Source organism: Oenanthe melanoleuca, chromosome 3 (genome assembly GCF_029582105.1).
Source record: "Oenanthe melanoleuca isolate GR-GAL-2019-014 chromosome 3, OMel1.0, whole genome shotgun sequence".
In the NCBI taxonomy this organism is placed as follows: domain Eukaryota; kingdom Metazoa; phylum Chordata; class Aves; order Passeriformes; family Muscicapidae; genus Oenanthe; species Oenanthe melanoleuca.
Genome location: NC_079336.1, coordinates 105,586,135 through 105,609,362, shown reverse-complemented (window position 1 = coordinate 105,609,362; position 23,228 = coordinate 105,586,135). Strand labels below are relative to the sequence as shown.

The 23,228-nt window shown below is 47.2% G+C and overlaps 1 protein-coding gene across 1 annotated transcript; it reads left to right on the top strand.

The window, feature by feature from the left end:
- Nucleotides 1-591: 591 nt before the first annotated feature.
- Nucleotides 592-23,228, top strand: ARHGEF33 (Rho guanine nucleotide exchange factor 33). The gene is made up of 16 exons (XM_056487457.1): nucleotides 592-613; nucleotides 3,881-3,930; nucleotides 9,288-9,452; nucleotides 10,992-11,113; nucleotides 11,958-12,100; nucleotides 13,086-13,145; nucleotides 13,594-13,605; nucleotides 13,743-13,955; nucleotides 14,541-14,670; nucleotides 15,389-15,521; nucleotides 16,306-16,389; nucleotides 17,128-17,211; nucleotides 17,937-18,085; nucleotides 18,994-19,152; nucleotides 20,774-21,535; nucleotides 23,085-23,228. Exons 1-16 carry the CDS (start codon nucleotides 592-594, stop codon nucleotides 23,221-23,223), a joined length of 2,427 nt encoding a protein of 808 aa, XP_056343432.1. The 3' UTR covers nucleotides 23,224-23,228.

The window sequence follows — 23,228 nt, the reverse complement described above, 5'->3', positions numbered from 1 at the left end:
AGTGGACAGAGCATAGAAGTATAGCCTACAAGCGCCTCCTGAAGTGCTGGCAGAATTGTGCAGCAGCATTTCTGTGGCCCAAACACAGGTCTGAAGCACATTTTGGGTGACTGGTGCTTAGCAAAAAGCTGGCTCTGATGCAGAACATCTGTGCCAGATGTTCATGTGCTGTTCAAACTATAGCATATTTTGATTCAGTGTTCATACAGGAAGTATCTTGCTGAGAAAACAGTCTCTATGGAATTACACGGAATCTTTTAGTCACCTGTCCATGGAAGCACAAATGGCCTTGGGCTGGGAGGGAAGTGTTTGTACCAGCATCCTCTCTGTGGAGGCACTGGAACCCAAACAGATCTTTCGGATGCTTCATTCTCTCTCAAATCCTTCCTCCTTTCTCTGTTGTCTGAACTTGGAGCAGCTCTGCTCAATAAACCCTTTCTGCATCTTTCTGCACTCAGGGTTCAGAGCAGCTGACCCACTCCAGGGCTCACATGTGGGGAGCTCTAAGCCATGGGATGTTCCCAGTGACCAGCCAGAACCCTCCAGAGTGAGGACAGGAGTCCCTGCGAGGACGCACAGCCCATAGCAGCCATGGACACAAACAAACACGAAGGTAAAGCATCCTCTTATTTCACTTCATGCTAGTATGAAAGACAGCAAGAGAGAAATATGCTCTCATAGGACCTGTCCGCTGGCCACCAGCCAGGCCCCTGAGAGCACCTCTCAGCCATGGCAGCTGTGGGCAAATGTCCAGTACTTTCAGTTTCTTAGAAATATCTGGGGGTTGATGTTTTTATCTTATTTTAGACCCACCTCCCTCTCCTCTCTGGAAAATACTCCTGTGGCATATGTAATGTCCAGTGTGGGAAGTCATTCCCTTTCCTGCCTTGTGCCCAACTTCTGCCTTAGGATGTAGAGAGACTTCTGTCTATCCAAAGTTGTGTTTTACATGAGGGCACTTTAATGAGGATCTGCTTCTCTCCCCCATGTGCTTTGTAGAGAGAGGTTCTTGTTCATATCAGTGCCACAACCCAGATATCTGCACCAATCCCAATTTTTCAAGCACCAAGATGTATCCAGGCCACATTGCTTGCATACAATCAGTCCTTGCTAAGGTTGGCTGCATTCTAGAAAGTCTGCAAAGCTCAAATCCAGGGTTTCAGTGGATTTTTACTGACTTCTTTCACAGGAATGGGGTACTTGTTTTCCACCCCAAACCCCTTGCATTGTACTTTGCCTTGCCACCTCAGGGTCACTGTGTCCATATGGTGAGGAGCTCTTGGAACTATGAGCAGGGGCAACAGCTCTAGGAGGGTCCACAGCTGTCAGCTCAGGAAAGAGACTGGACCACATCTTTCCCTCTTAAAAGATGCTTGGTGATGCCAGTATTCATGGCATAGTTAACAGAAAAGTTATTTTCTCTATTATTATTATTATTATTCTAATTTGATGAAATTAGGTCTGTGTACCTAGGCCCTTACACTACAGCAGGCTGAAAAGGAAATTAACTCAGGGATTTTTTTCAGTTAATTGGTATGTCCTCACAGGCTGCAGATGTTCACCGTAGAAATTGGGAGATAACCATGAAATCCCTTATTTCCCACAAGTGAGACTGTGAGGAGCCTTCTCTGCCTTAGCTCTTTGCAGTGACTTTATAGAAATGATCTGGGTTTTGACTGGGTATGTTCAGAGAGTGCTCAAGGCAAAAGTGGGAGGTAAAGTCACAGTAGCAGTGATCCTCTTCCCCATTTCTGGTCTTGCTCAGGAGCAGTTCTTCACTTTTAATATATCCAAGGACATTACAGACTGACCCACAGTAAAATCCACATGAAAGATCCCTACAGATTTCTGAAGGACATGGGTCAGGCCCTCTGTGTTATGTATCAGATTGAAACACACCCAAAGAAAATTTGAGGAGGCTTTTCCTTCCTGTGCTATGCTTCTACCTGATACCTCCAGTCCTTCACAGAGCTCAGCATTCAATGCACCCACCCATGTTGTAAAAACATCTCCTTGTCCTCCAGCACTGGTTTGTGTTGTACTATTAATTCAGAAACACGTTCTCTTGCTCTCTTTGAGTCATACTATCCCACAGCAAGAGCCCAACAGAACTGTCATGGGCCTCAGTTTCCATGATTCAGGTGAGTCACTGTACACACAGCCTCAGCTCCAGTCATCATGAGGGAGGTTCAGGCCAAAGGTCAGTTCCTAATTCCTGTGGTTGCAGAGAAAATCTGGAAAAAAAGAACCAGAAAGGCCAAAGCTGAAGATGAAAACAACCTGTAATTTAAAAGTTGAAATGTGGGACTTGGTGCAGGCTGGCTGATGAGTTCTGACCCCAAACAGCTGGCAATTTGGAGTTGTAGCTACTTCTCCCAATTGGCGTGCTGCTTCTTGTTCTCCCTAGGAGGAAGCATGAGAGGATATTCCCCAGAGGGTCAGTGTCTGACCCAGCTACTCAGCTCCACAGCTGAGAGCCACTAGCACAGGCAGGAAGTGGCACATGGGCAGAGAGGAGCACACAGCCTCTCTTCCTCTACCTTCTGCAAGTCACTGGGGAATTTACTCAAGTTCCTCTGAATCAGGACAAATCCTAGAGACCAGAACAGGGCCATTTCATAGATGTCCTTGCTGGTAACCCACATTTCCCCTCAGGGGTAAAGAAAATAGAATGGAGCTATGCCTTGTATAGCTCTGACTTTTAGGCTTCAACTTTCCACTGGCTGACTGTGCAGAGTCCTCCCCACACGCATTTCCAGCCTCTGCAGGACTGAATTTCTGTGGTCTTAAAGGCCCAGGCTGGAAAAGCACCAAGCATCTGCAGTCAGCATGGAAAGAAGGAGCTTGGCTTCCCCTGGAATTGGGCACGGGGTTACTGGTTGTGCCTGTGACTTAACAGCAGAGATGAGTGAGGCAAATCCTTGGAGGCAAGAGAAAAACCATCTTGTGAAGTGGCATCCCCAAGGATGAGGAACAGAATAGCATGGTGTTTTCTGGGAGTGAGATCCATCCAGGGAGCTTGATGGAGGGAATAACATGATGGCCATTGGACTGCAATTCCCTCAAAGTGTAACAGCAGCATGACCAGCAGTGATTTCTGTTGGACAACTAAAGGTTTCTGCACAAGACAGTTGGACTACATAATCTTAAAAAGGTCCCTTCCAACTCAAATGATTCCATGATTCCAAGATTAATGCATAGAGATAATGTCTCTGCAGTGTCCAAAATACTTCTGTGAAGTAGATATAATCTCCTCCATCAGCTAAGTCTGTTTCAGCAATGTTAAGTTGTACAAGATCAAGTGGAATCACCATACCACAAACCCCCAGGAATGATGAAACCAATGAAAAGGTGTCATTCTGGGAGGTTAGAAAAGGCATGATTATTGCTTAGACTGCATTGTGCCAAAATACAATTTAAAATATACAGAAAATGTGTTTTGCCTTTTGTGGAGATTATAGAAATCTGTACAGATATAGTAGAGGATAAAATTGACTGTTTTAGTAGAGAAACAGATCAGTAATGCTTTAGGACAAAAAAACCCCTGTTACCTAAGGCTGGTGCACAGAACTAAACTTCACAGGGCGCAATTTAGTCCTAATTGAACATAGAAGCTTTCTCACTTCCTTGCATGGATCAACTCTGACCAGACACAGGACAGAAAATAAGGTGAATTTAACATCTGAATTTAGGTGAGTCATTCCTATTTTATAATTGCAGATTATTTTACAAATTATATGGTGTTCAGACCTCCTAAAGTGAGACTTGAATCCTTTAAAACTGATTTGTTCCTCAAGTGGGACTTCAAATCCTTTGTTCCAGTTATTTATAGCAGCCATTATAAGTCATTTTAATTGACTGAAGTTCTTTATTCCCACAGGAGGGACTGAAAGTGTGCCTGTGAGTACCCCTGCAACACAGATTTCCCAGGTAAAGATGAGCAAAATGCCCTAAATAACATCAAGAGTTTAAGGAATTACTAATATATAAATAGTAGTTAAAAAGCTAAATTAAATTTAAGGAAAAATGTAGGCATTTACAAGGAACATGGCAATGTGCACATTGCATGAATAAATATTACACATCTTGGGCCTCATCTTAAAAGACTTTTCAGTAAAATTTCTCTGCTCACAACCAGTGAGCTCAGCTAATTAAGCACCTGACATCATTAGCCCCAGTTAGAAAATGTCAATTCACTGGCCTAGGTGGAGATTCCATGACTGAGCTTTGATGAGCTTTCAGCAAACCTGATAAACTATCCCAGAAACAAGGATCTGTTGACTGACATGGGGCAGGGGTGTCTTATGCAGCAGGGGCCCAAGTCTTCTGTGGGGTTTGGGTTATCCTGGCACCCTCCCAGCTCCTCAGACCATGGAGTGCTCTTGCCTGATAATCCAGAGCAGCCAGAGTGTTCAGTCTTTCTGCATGTCTTTGTCTGGCCTCCCAGCCAGAAGCTTGGAAACCCTGATGATTAGTTCCTCCTGAGCTCTGTGCCCTGTCTTTGGGCTAACATTTTTGCTGCAATTGGACACCACAGATGCTGTAAGGTTGTCTATTACCACAGCCCAGAGAGTATCTATCCTGTAAGATGCAGTTTCAGCCTTTCCACAGTGATGTTTCCTACGCATTTCCAGTCTGCAGGAAATGCGAGAGTTTTAAGCACTTTAATCCCTGGTCTGGTTCAATATGGAACCATAATCTGAGAGAGGAAACATCCACCTGTGGAAAGTGGAAATCCAGACTATTTGAGATCTTGTCACCATTGCAACACTAATGTCCATAATTGCTTGCAAGTGCACCATGGCAAGTGGAGAAGGCACTGCTTTCCATGAACTACCCGGCACTTCTGTCATCTCATCCTCTTTTCCCATCCAGACAGCTCCAAGGGCCCAGCACAGTGGATCCAACATACATGTGGGACTGTGTGCTGGAAACACCATGCACACACTTTGCTTTCCAGCTGACATGTGGGTACCTTAATGAATCCTTAAATGTCAGTCACCAGCTGGCTCTTCCCTTCTGCTTCAGAAAAGGCCCTGTGGACAATGCAGTTACTAAAAGGGACTGCACAGATGTGGAACAAGGATGAGTACCTGCAGCCCCCTTTAAGCACCTTCATTGCTCTCTTCTGTTCTTTGCTGCTCTGTATTCCTACCATCCTTGCCTAGGAATATATATGCTGCATATACTCCTAGGACCAGCTTCTTTACCACTGTAAATCGCTGCATCTTTGCTGCTTTCCTGATATGAGGCACTGCAAGCCTTCCTAATGCTTGGCTGTAGGAGTGCTGCCCTTAAGCACAGGAGTTAGTAGCTGTTCTAAAAATCAGTTGTTTCTTCTAAAAACATGCATCATGCAACTCAGAAAAATCAGATCCAGGGCTTGTGTCAAACACTGGACTCTGTGCCAGATTGGTTTCAAGCAGTGTACTCAGGCAGCCGTCTTTTGAGAGACACAAAGTTTATTTACTTCTTCAGACCAGCCCCAAAAGATGTGCAGTGATGGACAGTAGATAACCTGGGGGATGCACCACAGACAGTACTCCTCCATGGCCACAGAAGGTTTTGCTCTTTTCAAGGAAATATTTATAATAGCAGAATTGTTCTGTGCAGTATTTCTTTATCATGAGCCTGTTTTCTTCTGGTTTTGACAGGCTTCAGCTCAAAGTCCCAGGCAGCAGGTCCTGTGTTCTAGTGCTCAGCTCAAGTCTCCTGTTCTAGAGTAAGGACTTAGGCAGCTGACAAGGATGGCAGATGCAAATGGCCTTTCCTGTGGAGACAGAGCCCTGGACAGCCTGGCCAGTGCTGGGGGAAACCTCTGGGGACACAGCTATTCAGAGAAACAAGGGCCCCCTCTCACCCTTTTAGTGGCAGCCAGGACAGTGACCCAGCTCACCAAGGCTCTGCTGCCCTCTTTCCATCCCACTCCTTCTTTCCATAAACCATCCCCATTTGCTGTCTACAGCTGTCTTCCCTGGGCTGCCTCAAAACCTGAACAAAACTTAAGGCTGCAAGGACAGTCGTTATCTTTTACAAATGTCACAAATTGCTGGCACCCACTAAGAGAGAGGGAGGAGACTCTGCAGTTTTGGGTCAGGGAAACAACCATCAGTCCTGTACACCGCTTGTGAACAGCATGTTTTTTTCCATGCAGAACTGAAAAACATCATGGGAGCAGGTAAAATAGGAGTCATGGGGCTCAAGAAAGATATAACCTGCTGCAGACACATGGCACTGGATGCCTCACTGCTTTGCTTTGTCAGGTTTGAGGGCCACACTCCAAAGGCAGATGGGCACTGAAATCTGTACCTGGTACTAAATTATTTAGATGCCTAAATGCTTTTTTTGAACATTCTTGGACAGGTTCGAAGGACTCCCTATGACTGTGCAGATTTATTTATCCTCCAGGCATTAGTTCAATTTAAGTTATTGTTTCTTAAATTCCACAACTTAAGTGTTAAATTACATCTTTATTCCCATGAATAAGTGAGCCGGGGGCAACACATTACAGTTTAACTGTTGTTGTATTACAAAATCTCTCTTTTTTGGTATGCATTGCACTTAGAAACTTTAGAAACACATAGTTGACTTGACTTTCCAGAGGGTCACAAACCTGTAAAGTATCTCTCTGGTCCTGTAGGCATATACTATCCCTGTGGAGACAGAGCCCTGTAACTTGGGCAAAACATGGGCAGGGTCTGATACTTCAATGGCCTCCCTCTGTTTTAACAGCTTATGGGACTTAAAGGATGGCTTTCTACAGCTTGCTTTTAGAAATGAGCTCAAACTAAAATCCATAGCTACACACTATGCTTGTCAAGAGTTTAAAGATAACATACTGTTCCTGTACCACTTCACTTATTTTGGATCAACTCTGCATCCAATGCAACAAGAATGTAATTCCTCTCTATGCTAACCCTGACCTGCTCAGGGTTTCAGCACTTCTTGTTCCATCATGCAAGCTGTGTGGCTGGTTGGTGTTTTTGGCTGCATTCATCCCTCAAGCAGCAACACAAGGATACATTTTGGTGTCTGAAACAGCCACTGCAAGCTGCATGGGGTTGAGGAAGGATACAGGGGGCAGGACAGACTCAGGCTGGGCTCTGGAGCACTGAGATGGACACACAAACTAAGTTAGCACTGTCACCACAAAAGCAGAGATTGGCCAACAGTGAATCCCAAAATTACAGGTCACTGTCTGCTCTTAGATGCAGAGGATATTTTGTCCAGCCTCTAATCCAAATCTTTCCTTTTGTTGGCTGACCTCTGCTTTTATAGAGTGTTTCAGTGCACATGGACACCAAAGACTCTACAGTGGTCCATTTTTGCTGATGCCTTGCCGTTTCTTACTCTGAAACCTCAAGACCAGCAATGATACCCATCCCTATACCCTTCAAAGGATCTGTGTAGTTTACCCCCTTTCTGGAAGCATCTGAGGAGATGGCCAGGCTTGTGAGCAGAAACATTTCATTTTCAGCTTATTCTCCCTAGATCATGTTATGTCCAGGGCCAGCTCCAGGAGTGCTCCACTGCTAGCAAGACTTGGGGCTGTGATATCTCCATCCTGAAGCAGACCTCTAAAATTGACAGCATAAATTAGAATGGAACAGCATATTCCAGTTGGAAGGGACAGATCTAGCAAATCAACCCTTTCCACTTGGCATCACACAGTGCCCAGCCCTGATGCAGGCTGGCAGACAGACTGTGCCTTGGCCACATCAGTTCAGGAGGCAAACATGTCAAGCACCTGTGAGGAGGGACAGGAATATTAACATTTTGCACAGTCACAGTACTTTATAACTCTCCCTCCCCCTTCTCCAGGCACATATGTTAGGATGTCTGATGATGCCACGACCATTTGGGCTGAGATATCAGAAGCAGTGTGGTCACTGTCTGCCCTAAGCAGCCCCTCTAACCCTTCAGGATACATTCACAGTGTGACACTGTGACCAGGAGGGGTGGGGGAAAGGGTTGTGCCAAGGAGTCTGGAGCTTCAGCTGGCTTGGGGACCCAGGGTTGTCATCCTGATGAGGGAAGATATCCTCAGCCTTCTGCTCCCCTCTGCACTGTCCCAGTGCCTGTGGTTCCTGTCAGTCCCACTCCTCCTATGCAGGCACTCTGGAAATGTGTGTCCAGGCAGGTCAGAGTGGGGGCTGTGGGGTGAGCGCTGGGGTAGGAGCGGGGATGGCAGGCAGACATCCTCTGTAAAGACACTGCCAGTCTGACCAGAGGGGCTGGTGCGTGCCATTGCCCCGAGGTATCGGAAGCCATCTCTGCTCCATTTACAGGACTCAAGCGCCTGAGTTCCCGGGGTGGCTCTCCGCTTACCACCAGTGCTCCTGTTTTGGACTCAGTTTATAACCAGATGTTAGGCCGAATTTCTGTGGTAAAGGTAAAAACTTCTGTGTGGAGCACCTTGGGCCGCGACCTCGCTGTGGGCTTTGTGCAGGCAGGACGAGCCTCTCGCTCCCAGCAGAGAGTGGGGGCAGAGTCCAGGGTCACCATCCCGAGCTGTCCCAAGAGGGTGCTCCCTGCTTAGCCCTCTGCCAGCTGCTGATCCCCCCTCACTGCCCACCTCCACAGCTGCCTTGTCTGCTTGCTCTGCCAGCCTGGCTTGCCCCAGTCCATCTCTTGCTTCACCCGGCTATCACTGGCTGCCTCCAGCTTAGGTAGTGAGCTCTTCCAGCAGCACCAGGGCCTCTAGGGACAGAAAGTAGAGAGAGAGGGCACAGTGTCACTGTATGCTAAGGGAAAACCTCTTGTTCCCTCCCCAACACAAGTTAGAGCTGCCTCCTTCCATGGAAAAGGCCCATGGCAAAGGACAGAGCTTCTCCACAGCCCTTGGAGAGCAAGGGGTTAGACCTGTGTGGGGAGACTACCAGCCCCACGAGCACGTGTGGGAGGAGGACTTGCTCAAAACCAGACATATTCTTGATTGCAGAGTTGCTTTGGAGATTAATAATCTGGCTGGTGTTATTGCAGACCTTCTTGGCGTGTTTCAGGCTGTCTGGCTGCAAACTGCCAGGGAGCCTGGAAAAACTCAAAAAAGTTTTAAAAAAAGTCTAAAAAAGGGGCACATTGATTGCCCAAGACAAACACCTCCTACTCTGTACTGAGGCTGTAGGAGGAGCCAAACCGCTCCCCATGTTTCCCAGCCATGAAAGGAGGAGGAGAAAGATAACAGCACCTTACAGGTTGGGTTACACTGAGCCTTTGTGACCCTCGGGGACACAAACCCCTGAGCCTGGGAGGAGGGACTGAACCCACCGTGTTTGTGGTTGCTGTAGTTGCAGGCACTGGCCTCTGAGCTGAAGGCAGGATTCACAGAAGCAATGCAGGAGCTGTCACGCATCCAGCATGGAGAGTATGCCCTGGAAGAGAAGGTCAAGAGCTGCCGCTGTGCCATGGAAGAGAAGGTGGCTGAGATGAAGAATTCCCTCAACACGTTCAAGGTAGGAGTGTGACGTGGGGAGGCTGCATACATTTCATGTGAGCTTGTGTGGCAGAGGGAAGTGTTCCCCTGCCTCCATCAGTATTTCCTTTTTGCAAAGAAAAGGAGCAGGCAATTGTTTTGATACAAGTACACCTGGGGTACTGTCTTCAGCTTTGGGTCTCCCCTGACTGCTCCAGCTCAAAAGTAACCCATAGTCTGGCCAGTTTAGCCTTTTTGACTGGCCACGAGGCAGTGCTGAGAGTTCATAGGCTGTTCATAGGCCACTGCTGGGCCACTGTCCCACAGCTCTCCCTGGGTCAGGTCTCCTGCATTTCCTGCAGGAACCAAAGTCACTGGAGAGCAGCAAATTAACAAAATAACATAATAACAAAACCCCAAAGCCTTTTGAAGTCGCATTTCTACATGGCTGGGAGGAAGTGCTGCCTGGTTTGATCTGGCCCAAGAGGATAAAGACAAAGGGCTGGAGAGACAGCCTAGCAAGAAGGCTTGATTTACACTTTAGACCAGCCAGCATCTCCATGCAGAAAGTGGATGATGAGGCAGGCAGAGGAACTCTCTTATTGTTTTTATTGCAAATAAAAATGCAATGGGGTTTTGCTGAGTCAATAATACCTTGTGAAGCTAAAGAGGGCTGCTTACTGAAAAAGCCCATTACTAACCCTGTGGCAGGGAGACAGATGGCACCAGGCAAAATGAGCCCTTGGTGCCAGACGAACAAGGGAGACAACAAAAAGAGCAAGGGCATATGGGTTAGGTCTCAGAGCAACTAGACACATGGTTACCCAGGACATTGTCACAGGGGAAAAGGGGATTTAAAATGCAGCTACAAATAATTATGCAAGCAGCAGAAGAGGCAAAAGCTGCTCTCCTTTTGCCTCATGCCCATGTTGGCTATTAACACACTGAGCTCCCAGTGAAGCCACCGAAACTCTTGAGTATTTCTCCTCAATCCTGATGCTCACATTCATGAAACCTGCAGGAACTTAATGCATCAGAGCTCTACATCTGAGTAAGGCTTGGCTGAAACTGCTTGAGAGAGGATGGACAGGGAGGATATGGAGGGCCTCATTTCCTTAGGAAACCAGGCTAAAAGGGCAGATCTATGACTTGATTGTCAAAAGCTTATACATATGAGTGCTCACACTGGGATCTGGACCAAGTGCAACATGTGAATATACATGCTGGGAAACTGCAGAGGGAAATGTGCTCCCTAAGGTCCACCTCCAAATGCCATTTAGGGCAGGAGCCCTCCCAGTGCTTTCAGCTGGTGGTGGATGAAGCCCTGAGTCTCATCTCCCACCAGTGACTTGATCCTGTGGCACCACACTGGCTTGGGTGAGTTGCCTGTAGAACTAAGGATCACCACGTTGTGCATGGCATCCTGTGACACTTCCTTGCAAAGGAAGAGTGTCTAATCACAGAGCCTCTCCCCACAGCACCCTGAAGCACCTTTTGTACAGACCAGCCAGCATTCAGAGCTGTGCCACATAGGGCTGATGGGCACCCTGGGAATGCTGTGCTTTTGCCTGTTTCTCAGGAAGAGCTCAGCGATGCAAAGTCAATGATTGAAGAAATCAGTGCCAAGCAGGAGGAAATGCAACAGAAAATTGAGCAGCTGCAGCAAGAGAAGCGGCGAGAATCACGGAAAATGAAAGCTAAGTAAGGGCCCAAACTGCAGGGTGCTGAAAATGCTAATTAGCAGTGGTGCCCATTTTGTTCATTTCTGTATTGCATAATTTCTTAATTTTTCCCCTGGCTGGACATATGTATCAACCCTGTTTATGACCAGAAATGCTTCAGTCACCCCAAGCTTTTAGACATACACCCCACAGAGCAAAGACAGAAGAAAAATGCAAACACCTCACTGTGATTCCAACAGCAAAACAGCCCCCAGCAGCTCCCTGAGGAGCCAGGGCTTGGAGGACCAGAGACCCACTAAAGACATGCTGGGGCTGTTGAAAGTCAGAAGCCTCCACCATTCAGACAACAGCATTGCAATTTCCCCTTCCAAGTTTGCAGGACTCAATGGGCTCCTGATGGTGCAGTCACGCTCTGCTTTCCTGTCACCAATCTTTTCTCCTCTGAGCAGAGTCAGAGAATGTTTGCACGCTGCTGGGCCACCACTGATGCTGTGATGAAGCAGATGGTTGTCCAGCTTGATCCTAATTAGCCTCCTTCTGAAAACAGAGTTTTGATCAGGAGTCTATACAGCTGCCTTGATGCAAACACTGCAAATCTAGGCTAGACCCTCAGCTAATTAAACTATTTAATTAGATGAAATAGGCTCTGCAAAAGAATAGATCTGAAATAACCTTCTCCTATAGCCACTGGAAGTTATTTCCAGAACATAGTTCATGAATTGCCAATTCCATCAAAGCCAGCTCCTTTCCTGGTCTCTGCTAGAGTTGTCCTATTTCTGACAATGTTGGCCCCAAATGTAGTGTAGGAGCTTCACCTGTAGCATTCAGACTTTCCAACCACATTGTTCTTTGTGTTTGTGCAGAAGAGCACAGAAGGATGACCATGGGTCACAGACAGTGCCAACACCTCTCCAGGGTAGCCCATTTCGATCCATCAACCTCCCAGAACCTGTGCTGATTAATGAAGATTTTACAAGTCTTTTACACAATGTGACTTATGAAAAAGGTAGGAAACAGAACAGGCAAATGCAGTGCCTTCCTCAGGAAAAAAATCAGAAAAAGATCACTGGGGTAACCTGGGTTCAGGAAGTATTTTCCTTGTGAGCACTGTCCCAACAGCCATTTATTGCCTTCTCCAAGGAGAGGGATGCAGGCTGGATCTTCATTCCTGTAGTGCCAGTGGCACACATACAGAATCACATGGGGGCTCTTGATAAAAATCCTGGTTTTGTTTCTGTGAGAGGGAGTAGGGCACAGGAAGGAGGATCACACCTTGATGAGGAAAATATTTGCAACTGCCAAACACTTGGAAGTTGGAGTCAAAGAGCCAGAGCCTTTCATTCTGTAATTAAGTTTGGAGGTCCAAACTAGTCTATCACTCTCATGCTGTTCAGATAGGAAGGTAACAAAGACATCTTTAAAATGTCAACAAAGGCAGAGATTAGATGAAAACCATGTGCTGTTTTCTACTCAGTTTTGTTCAGAACCTGCCAGTCATGGTCCTCCTCTGCCCTACCCTCTGAGGTGGTGTGTTAGCCCTCTCCCTCACATCCCTCTTGCACAGCCACCATTCTCACGCACTTCTCCCACTGATCCTTTCTTTCCAGTCTCATCCCTCTGCTCTTCAAGCTCCTTTCCACTCAAAATGGCAGCCTGTCTCTGTGTCAGGTCTCCATCCTCTTTGTTCTGTGTGGAACCCCTTCTACCCAACATGCACAAGAAGCCAAGACTGCTCACCTTCCTCTGCAGTCACACAGCACTGGGCACAGCAGGGACCCCACATTACCTGCCTGACCTGAAAGTGCCACTGAAACACAGACTGTGACAGGAGCACAGCAGTAAAGATCCTCCCTACTGGAGAGTCCAACAGGGGTGTTTTCATAGCAAAACTGTGAAAGACTGGAGGATTTAACCCTACTGTAGGGCCTGGCAGGAAGAAGCAAGCTCTACAGTTGCCTTCTGTTGCTAAAGCTCCCTTTGTTCTTCAACAGTATCTGACACCAGGATCATGCCCATGGGAGAAGGAGGTGTGAAAGTCATAGCAGGCCCAGGTAAGAAAATAGGAGACATCAAAAGACAGCAGGACCATGACTCAGTTAGCATGCTTGCTTTACTGCACTAAAGAAATACTTTCAGGGAAGGCATTTCACAGGGATGTCTTTCACTCTGCCCTGTACCTCCATTTTCCACTTGCAGTTGAGATATAAGGGCAAACCTGTGTCCCTGAAAGTGCCAAGGATTTGGCAGAGAAAGCCTTTCTGCTGTTGCTTTCCCAGATTCTAAGTGGTTTTGCAGAAAGGAAGAATTGAGTCTTCTTGATGTGACAAAGAATAGCGAGAGCACCACTTCTCCCACTTGGGAAGAGATGGTGTTTCTTCTTCTCTTAACATGTCTAATTTTGGATCTTATTTGGCATGAAAATAAACGCTGGAAGAGTGCAAACCTTGTTCTGCTGAAAAGCCCACCAACTGCACTTGCTTTGTAAATTAACTCTACAAGGCTATAGCCCTTGTGAAGCACAGAGTGCTCCAAATTCACCTTCCAGTGCTTCAAATGGATGGAAACACAGCTTAGCTGCCTGCTGCACTATAACTGTCAGAGAGCTGCTGAGATTTCAGAGTCCATAGACCTATTTGTCATTGCAGGAGCAGCCATAGAGACAGATGACAGCCTCAAGCCTTCCCTGGCAACAGAGGGGCAGTCGAAAATGCATCTGCCATCAACAGTATGGAAGCAGCCCAAGGACACCAAGGACTGGGGAGATGAATACATTTCCAAAGAGCAGCCGGAGAGAGGGAAAGACATGGGCCAAAGCAGATACAGCTCAGCAGACAATATAATATGTGAACCCTCTTTGGCTGGTAAGGAGCAGAAAACTCTGGCTAGAGAGGCTCAAAGCTGCATCCACGCCTAGTGAGAGCTGGCTAATGATCAGCATAGAGAGAGACACACAGGCCAGTTTCTGCTGCTAGGGGGGAATCTCTCAGGGCCTCACACTCCAAGACCTCTGGCCTTTGTTGTGTGACTGACAGAACCACTCTGTACCCAGGACAGCCCTTCTCTTTCCAAGAACTGTCAGGTCCAGAGTACTGATGGGATTGCAGCAGTGTAGTTAGTTGCTCAAGTGGGTGAAAAATGCAACTTCTCATTCTGCAGGGATTCTTCAGGATATGCATTGTTTTGCCTTAGAAAAATTTGTATTCATAGGGAAAAACACACTTGCTTTAGAGCTTTCTTAGCAAACTATGGCTCTAGTCATAACTGGGGCATGCTGTATTATCAGGCTGGATTTTTACATTTTGGGTAAAGAAGACACAAAAAGATGAGACATTGATGTAATTTTTAAACAAGTTTCTCCTTTCATGATCACTACACCATTCTAACATGCAGCTGTCCTTAAGGTCAATATTTTCTTATTTTTAAACTTAACCATTTTCTTCTGGAAGCCAAAAGGCAGAACATTGCCTTGGAGCTGCTGGAGTCAGAAAGGAAGTATGTCATCAACCTTTCCCTAATCCTGAAGATCAAGGCCACGCTGCAAGGGCCAGATGTGAAAAGAAGCACCAAAGAGAGAAGGTATTTGATATAATGTGCTCCCTGTCTTTTGGGGAGTTTTCTTCAATCAATATTACTTCTGCATTATACCGTCACACACTTTTCTGACATCCACACCGAGATCTTTGAACACTTAGTTTATTTCTAGTTGAAAACTGGAGGCACTGGGAGATTTTTGCAGACATTTCTGCCTGCCCCTTCCATCTTGTCCGTGATCTTCATTCTGATTCAGGGTGAAATCAATGTGAAGTGGCAGAAAGGCAGTAGCACATTTTGACCAGCTCTGCATTAATGAGTTGTCTCATGAAAGGGCCTGACAAATGGGACAACACAGAAAGATGGGGAGTTTTCCTCCAAGCTCCCAATGGGATGGCTCAGGACCATGGTTCTGCATCATCAGTCACAGCAGCATTGCCTGGGACTTTTTAGTGCTGCTAATTCTGGTCAGCTACTCAATGCATTGCAAGGAAAGCCTAAGCAACTTTCAAAACACTATTAATAGCCAGCTGGAGAGAGTACTTGCATGTACACAGCAGCCAAAACACCTGACCCCCTGATGCAGCCAGGGCTCCAACCACAGGAGTTAATAACACCTGCACTATAGCAGCAATAATAGGTCTAGTCAATCTTGTATGTACAAGGCTGTGCTGACCACTCAGGAGCGCCCACTTCAGCAGTATTCACTTACTCGGGATGAGGTTTTGCTCTGTGCAACCAGTCTGATTTGGTCTCCTGCCAGCTTCTTCCCGAACTCTCTGCGGTTCCTGGTGCAGCAGCATGTGGATTTACTGCACGCTCTCCAGGAGCGAGTCCTCAGCTGGCCACGACAAGGGATCCTAGGAGACATCTTCCTGAAGCTGACAAATGATGAGGTATGTTAAAGACCTCCTCATCTTGTTAAAGACCAGTATCTTGTCATGATTTGTTCAACATTTCATGAATCTTGTCAACATTTTGAGGCATAGGAGGGCCAAGACACCTTGAACAGAGGGGCTGTGCTGTGCAGCTGTGGCCTGGAGGGTAAGGCCTTTCAGCAAGCCCCCTTGAGTACAGTCCTGGGGCATGGCAGCCCCTTTGTTGTTCAGGGATCCCACATGTCAGACCCACCTGTGGGCAAACAGCCTCATAGCACAGCTCCATAAACTACATGACACCCAGACCTGCTTTCAGTAGCCACACATGAGCATTGGCAGCTTGAATGGCTGTATTTCCAGTGAGAGAGTGAAAAGAGAGTGGTTCTGATGCTCCCCTGCCCCAAAAGACCTTGCTCAGAGTTCTGACAAGCAGGTGGGCAGTTAGAGGCTTACATAGTTTGTTGCACCCACTTCTGTTGCCCTGGTGAGCAGCAAAGATGTGTAAACACTCATCTGATACTTTATAAATTTTAAGAGACTTAGATAAGAAGAGCTTCCTACTGCCCAGCCTTCCTACCTCTCCCCACCTGCAGTAAAGCTTTACACACTGTGCTCACAACTGAACGCATGTTATGTGTTCATAAAAAACAGACTTTCCTGAGAAGTTCCAAGCCATTAAGGAGTGAAACAGCAGCTCTGGAGACCTTCCAGCAGTGATAGTGGGGAATCAACAGTTTGGCTGGCTCTGTGACCAAAAATCTCTGTTAAGTTTGTTTGTTCTTTTCTCTTTCTCTTTTGTAAGAATAATTTTCTGGACTACTACGTTGCTTACCTGAGGGACTTGCCAGAATGCATCTCTCTGATCCATGTGGTGATCCTGAAGGAGGTAAACATCCTGCCTGCTTCCCAGACATGTAATGGCAACATGCAAGCCTGGATCTCTTCCTGTTATGCTTACCCTAATAGAACTCTCCTGCCAATCTACTTGTTCTGCTTCTTGGAGGTTGCCATGGCTGATAGGCACCTACAAAAAGCAGCTTTAACACCTTCCTCACTGTCTGAAACCAAAGCTGTTTTTCTGCTGAGCCATGAAACAATGTCTCAGATTAAACCTCCCACAACCTTGCCCATGCACATACTATCCAGACCTTTTCCAGGAACTCTCTCCTGGAAAATGGAGAACTCATCCAAACAGAGCGATCAAGTCCTTTATCGAGTCTTCACTTTCAGCTCCAGCTATTTGGTCCCGGATTCTTGGTTTAAACTTGGGAAGTTAAATATAAAGGTAGTTTAAAGTGCAATAACTGAACCACATTTGCTTGCTTCCAAGATACTTTCATTTAGAAGTCAATCTCATTTTGTTCAATTAATTTGAGCCTAAAGTAAGAACTTCATTCTGAGCAACAGTGTCTTCTTGAAACTTAACTAGTGCACTTTCCATATGCCCCCCTAATTAATTAGGCTGAGTGTGCCTTGTAGATAATCCCCAACCTAAATGCCTGGTGTGCCCCTGTGAACTGTTGTAACTCCTTACAGCATAACTGCTCATTAAACCACAGAACCATCTGGAAGGAGACATGTTTTATGGGTGGAAAAGATTCTTAAGTCGCTTTCTCTATTTCAGGTAGAAGAAGAAATCAAGTCTGATCTCTACATTCTGTTCTTTCATATAGTCCAGCGAATCCCTGAATACCTTATTCATCTACAGGTAGGGCCCCAGGATGCAAACTGTGCTGTTGAACTCTTATCACATCAGGTGACTTTTAACTCAGAGCTGGTATTTGGGCCTGTACAGGTACAGAGTCCTGACAAACCCAGTGGGTTCTTGGAATAAGAAAAAAAAATTTTGAAAGGAAAAGCCAGCTAACAATAGGTCAAGTTTCATCTTTTACACTTGAGGCTTGCTAATATTTTCCAGTTTCTCCAATTGACCTGACAGAAACAGCTTCTGTCCCCTGGAAAGCCAAAGGCTCTGCTGTCTGCTGCCCTGGGAAAACAGGAGGCCAGAGATGGGACACATCTGAGAGGGCTCCTAGGGCCCAACAACCTGTCCTACAGAGAGATGGCTGATAAAAGGAGTTCTGTTCACAGAAGGCTTATCTGAGTTTTACTGAAACGTTTCAGACAAGGCAAATACACAGAAAGCAAGCCCTATAAAATCAAAACATAGGTTTATTCACCCAAAGCTAAACTCAACCAGTGCATCACCCACACATCCCATGATTGCATTTAAAGTAGTTCCTTGTGAATTTGCACTGGACTAGTGGGAGGCAGGCCCCATCCCACTCCCTCAGAAACTCATGGTGCCTAGAAAAGCTCCCCCAGGGCAGTGCCATGAGCACTCCAGAGCCCTAATCCATGGTTCCAATAGTGCCTTCTCCCCAGAAAGGGTCAGGACAGCCTCCAAACCACCTGCTCTCCTCTGTGCCTCAGAATGTCCTGAAGTTCACGGAGCAAGAGCACCCTGACTATTACCTGCTGCTGGTGTGTGTGCAGCGCCTCCGGGTTTTCATCTCGCACTACAGCCTCCTCTTCCAATGCAATGAAGACCTGCTGATACAGAAGAGAAAAAAGCTGAAGAAGTAAGCACAACATCAGCTCATTCTCTCTGTCACGAGGGAAGGCAGGGGTGGGGGAAGCCTGGCAAACAGGGGGTTTAGGTTTAGGTCCCTGTTTAGGCAAGATCAACAGGCTCATTGCTCTGTTGAAATAAAACAAAGCCCTTTGCATCTGAATGCTGGAGAAGAACAAATATTGGCACTTGCCTCCAAACTGAGGTCTGATTTGGGGTGGGCCCTTCTATTGAACTCTGAGAGCCAAAGAAAAATCACTTCTAAATCCTTCTAAACATAGCAGCCACAAGTTTCATGGGATCATTTGATTCCTTAAGATGGTGGCAAAGTCACTCCCCAGTGGGAAAACACACAGGGATTTAGCTCTGGCAGCTCAGCTCCAGGCCCTGGTGAGGGTAAGGACTGTTTCCCTTATATGCTGAGACTCCAAAAGAATGGCATTATCTTATTTTACTGGCAGAGGAGGTGGAAGAAACAAAAACCTCTCATAACCTGTTTGAGATGAACTATGACAGAAGTTACCCTGAATGTAGATTCTCAAGTTGCAGTTCAGAACAATTCCTTGAAATCAAGGCTTTTTACTAAAATCAGAATCTGGTCGCCTTGGGTCCTTGTGATGATTTACCTGAGGAGTAGGACAAGATCAAATTTCAGGGGAAGCTTCCAAATATGGAGGGTGGTAAAGGGCTGGAGCAGATTGCTGGGGAGGGACTGCTATCAGGAGAGGTGTTAAAAACACCACAGAAAGCACACCCTGCTGGCTGGAGCAGGCTAGGTGGAACAGGCTCTTCCTTGGGGTGGGCAGAGGTGAATGGGAATATTAAGGTCCCTCCCAGTCCTGTTTTCTGTGATTCTACATGCTCGTGCTCATTCCCTGCCTTATTTCTTAGCCCGACGATGGATTTCTCCTCCCTCAGGTCATCCCTGGTGAAGCTGTACAAAGGTCTCACCTCCCAGTGTACAAGCCAGGAGGTTTCTCCAACACCCAGTGCAGCATCAATGCGGGACAGTGGGATCCACACTGAAGAGGCCATACAGTCATTCCCAGCAGCACCTTCCTCTGGCACAACCACCCCGTAAGCCTGTTGTCCTCATGGGCAGCTTTTCAAGTAGGCTGAAAACCCTCTCCTCACCCACACCATGCCAGTGACACCAGGCAGCTACAGGCTGTCATTTCCAAAACCACTCTCTGTATATGGATAGAGATGAAGGGCTGGCTCCATTCGGCTATCCCCTACCGTGTGGTTTACAAGCAGGGAATGTTTCAGAGCTCTACTCAGGGCTGCCTGCTAAGGCAGTATGTCAGGGAGGACATGAATTTGTTTAGGCCTAACAGTGGTGTATGCACAGTAACACTTTGCATTATTCATTGTCAACATTACAAGAGCTGGGAAATAGGACCAAGATTTCAGAGCAGGAAAAAAAAAATTCTTTTCCACACAGCACATAAATGAACGATGTGATTAACTATCACAAGATACAAGTACAAAATGGGTTTAAAAAGACGCAAGATTAAGCCATGACAGACAGGGCTACTGGTAGCACCTGGAAATCCTCACAGAACCACAAAATATTCTGAATTGGAAAGGACAAGAATCATATGGCCCTGCATAGAACCACCCTCAAGAGTCACACCAAGTGTCTGAGACCGTTGTCCAAATGCTTCTTGAACTCTGTCAGGCTTGGTGCTGTGACCACTGCCCTGGGGAGCCTGTTCCAGTGCCCAACCACCCTCTGGGTGAAAAACCTTCTCCCGATATCCAACCTAAATCTCCTCTGACACAACTCCAGGCCATTCCCTCAGGTCCTGTCATTGGTCACCAGGGAGAAGAGATCAGTGCCTGCCCCTCTGCTGTCCCTCATAAGGAAGCTGCAAACTGCAATGAGGTCTCCCCCCAGTCTCCTCCAGGCTGAACAGACCAAGTGCCCTCAGCCACTCCTCATATGGCCCTCTTTTGGCTATTTTCAGCCAAAAAATATTCTTATGCCAGCAATTTGTGCTTTCTTATCTCATTTGATATTAACAAGAGTTTGGCTGCATCATTCCCAGTTCACTCTGTTAACAGTGTTATAGATCAGTCCTTAGCTTCCTTCTCCCCAGACTGCCCAAACCAATCTCCCTCTTCTCACAGACAGGGAGGAGGCCTGTTGCTCCAGGCCTCCACCTTGGTAGCCTCAGCTGGCACCACCCACACATTCATCCTCAAGACTCAGCTGAACACAAGGAGGGTAGGAGCCCACCAAGTACTCCCAACACATTTGGGGGACAGAGTCACCTTACCCAAGGGAGAAACTCAGTCCACCTGAAAAGACAACCAGACCACAGGAAAGTGAGGCATAGCTCCTACATTACAGAGAAAGAAGGAAAGTTAAAATCTAAAATGCAGATGAACAGAAGAGAGATGGAGCAGTTGGCTTCTCATCTCAGTTTCTATTAATTTCATTCTGTAGAGCACAAGTCAGCCAAAGCAACTGGATAAACAGTTCTGTCTCTCCAAGTTTGGTCCTCCTAACCAGCCAGGCAATTTCTGTAAGAGACACCTCTGTTACTGTTCTCCAAGACAGGACAGTACCTTTTGGCCATAAAATCAACACAATAGGGCTGAGGGGGTGTGGGGGATTTGTCATGCTCTGTCATCCTTTAGTATTCCACTTCCGTCTGTTTTTTTTTGTTTTGTTTTGGTTTTTATTTTTAAGGCATTTGATGCCACAGATGAAGAAACCCCAGCCAACTGTGATGGAGAACATCCAGGCTGTAAAGCCCCCTGACTGGGAGATGGAAAGCAGAAAGCACGAGAGGCCAGAGAACATCCTTGCCTCCTCTCAGCTGACAGAGCAGGAGCTCAAGGCCTTGACAGCCCCCCTGCAATCCATCCCCGAAATGGAGTACGAAGCGCCACCGGCTGACGCGGTGGGGAACACTGAGAGAGCCATCAGAACCTCTGTGGAACTGCTGCAGGATGCCAGGAACTTTGCCCCAAGCTACGAAGAGTTTGACTACCCTGGGGAGGTCTTCACCATGCCAGGCCCCTACGAAGACGACACCTTCCAAAACATCGCTCTCTTTGAGAACTGCTCCCCGGCCTCTTCCGAGTCCAGCTTGGATATTTGCTTCCTTAGGCCGGTGAACTTCACGTCAGAGCCAGAGAGGACAGACCATGCCTTGCAGCCCCTGCCTAAGAGCTGCACTCCTGTGAGCAGCAGCACCTACAAGCGTGAGATGTTCCACAGCAAAGGGAAGCAGCTGAGCAGGTCCCTGAAGGAGCTGCCGCGGAGCGCCGAGGGCGTGAGCACCAGACTCTACAGCACACGGAGCAGCAGTGGGAGCCGTCTGCAGCAGAAGCAGGACAGGAATGTTCAGCCTCACATGATCTCAGCCTCATCCCGAAGCTCCCAAAGGAGCTACTTCCCCCCACAGAGAGGAGCGGGTGAAAAACCCAGCTTTTTGGAAGTAAGGAGGCTTAAATAGGAGGAGGAAAAAAAATGGCACATGGTGGTGCAGCAGCAGGAGAAAGATCTGAGATACAGTCAGAGTAGAACACACCAAAACAGCTTTCAAGCCCACACATTCCAAGCCCTCAACTGCATGTACATGGCCAAGGGAGGGACAAGACAGCTTGTTTTCACACACATCTTCCCCAGGGACAAGCACGGGGTTGAGGTGCACAGCTGGCTGAGCTACAACACCCTTGAGACAAGGTAGCCTCTTGTGTGTCTCCACCTGTCACTGAACTTCCCCCCCAGATGAATGTTCTGAGCAGGTCACAAAGTTTACACAAAGCTGTTCAAAATCAGTGCTGTGGTTGGCACCCAGTGAAACAGGTGCCTTTCCACCTGCTCTGAGGAGTGCTGGGTAAGTCATGCCAGGGTAAACCAGCATGACTTGGCCAAGCTCAGCCCATTTACACCAGCAGGGATCTGGTCCATAATTTTTGGTTCACCTGTATTTGTTGCCTGGATTGTACAGACCCATGCCAAAGTCTGTGTGAGAACAGTCAGAGCCCAGCAACTGTGCACCTCAGATGGGACATGGCAAACAGCACCAGGTCCTGCAGGAGCAATGTTTCTGTAGTTTGCAGTGTTCAGAGTCAGTTTTTGGGCTGTCACAGCCAAGGAAGTAGAGGCCAAGGGTGCTCTGAGGTGCTTAGATTGGGGGCTGTAGATACAGATAATGATGGGAGGTAGGCTCCAACAGCCTGATTGAAAAGGCAGCAGGAAACTTCAAAAGAAAAGAAAAAAAAAAGCCTAGTGAGTGAAGGAGGTGGTAGATGGTTGAATAGGGGAGATGAGGCAGAAGGAGAAGAGCCATAGAGACACTCCAGAGAAAGGGACCAATGAGCTCTATGGCACTCACCTGCACAGAACTATGGCCCACAGCAGGGTGCAGATGGGGAGCTTGTCCAAAACTGCAGGACATGTTCTCTCCCACAGTACAAAGGAAATCACCATGGCAGTGGTGAGCAGAATTGGAGAGAAGGGTCTTGTCCAGTCTTGCTGAGAGGAGCTTGGCACTCTCCTGAAGGAGGGACAGAACTCTTAGTGGCACATTTACCACAAGGTGTGTGTGCTAATGAAGCCTTTTCCCCCACAGATATAAAACTGTGCAACAGCAGAGCCAGCAGAAGAGTCTTTCACACCTTATCACAACTCCAAAGCCTGATGCCTCCCTGCCTAGGGGAGAAAGGAGAGGGTGGGAAGTTCTTCCAACTGCCCAAGCTGGCTTCCTCCCTCACTGGCAAAAGAAGACAGAGAGCTTCTCCTAAACAAAAAGCTTAGCAAGAAAGGCTCCAGTTCCCTCTAACAATGCTTATCCTTCTATTCCTCTGTCACTGCCTCAGCCTTAGAGCCAGCACAAGATCTCTGCAGAGGTACCAGTGTTGTTTACCAGCCTTGTCAGCACCTCCTCACCCACTAGGTCGCTCCTAGCACAGAAAGAGAAATAGAAAGAGAGAGAAGGGAACAAGAATGTGAGGTTGCAAATGCTGGTTAAATTGTCTTTTCCCTTTTAGGAGCTCCATGCAGAAGACAACACCAGGTTCTGCCAGAAGGATGACAATGAGCAAACATCCTTCAGCGACCACAACCCGCGGCACGAGCCCAAGGGGGGGTTCCGCAGCTCCTTCCGCAAGCTCTTCAAAAAGAAATAAGCAGC

What these genes read in the sequence shown, in the direction of transcription:
- ARHGEF33 (XM_056487457.1), top strand. Translation starts at nt 592, where the DNA reads ATGGACACAAACAAACACGAAG. An exon ending in TCACGGAAAATGAAAGCTAA is followed by an intron (nt 11,114 to 11,957) that starts GTAAGGGCCCAA and finishes GTGTTTGTGCAG; the next exon opens with AAGAGCACAGAAGGATGACC. An exon ending in AAGAGAAAAAAGCTGAAGAA is followed by an intron (nt 18,086 to 18,993) that starts GTAAGCACAACA and finishes CTCCTCCCTCAG; the next exon opens with GTCATCCCTGGTGAAGCTGT.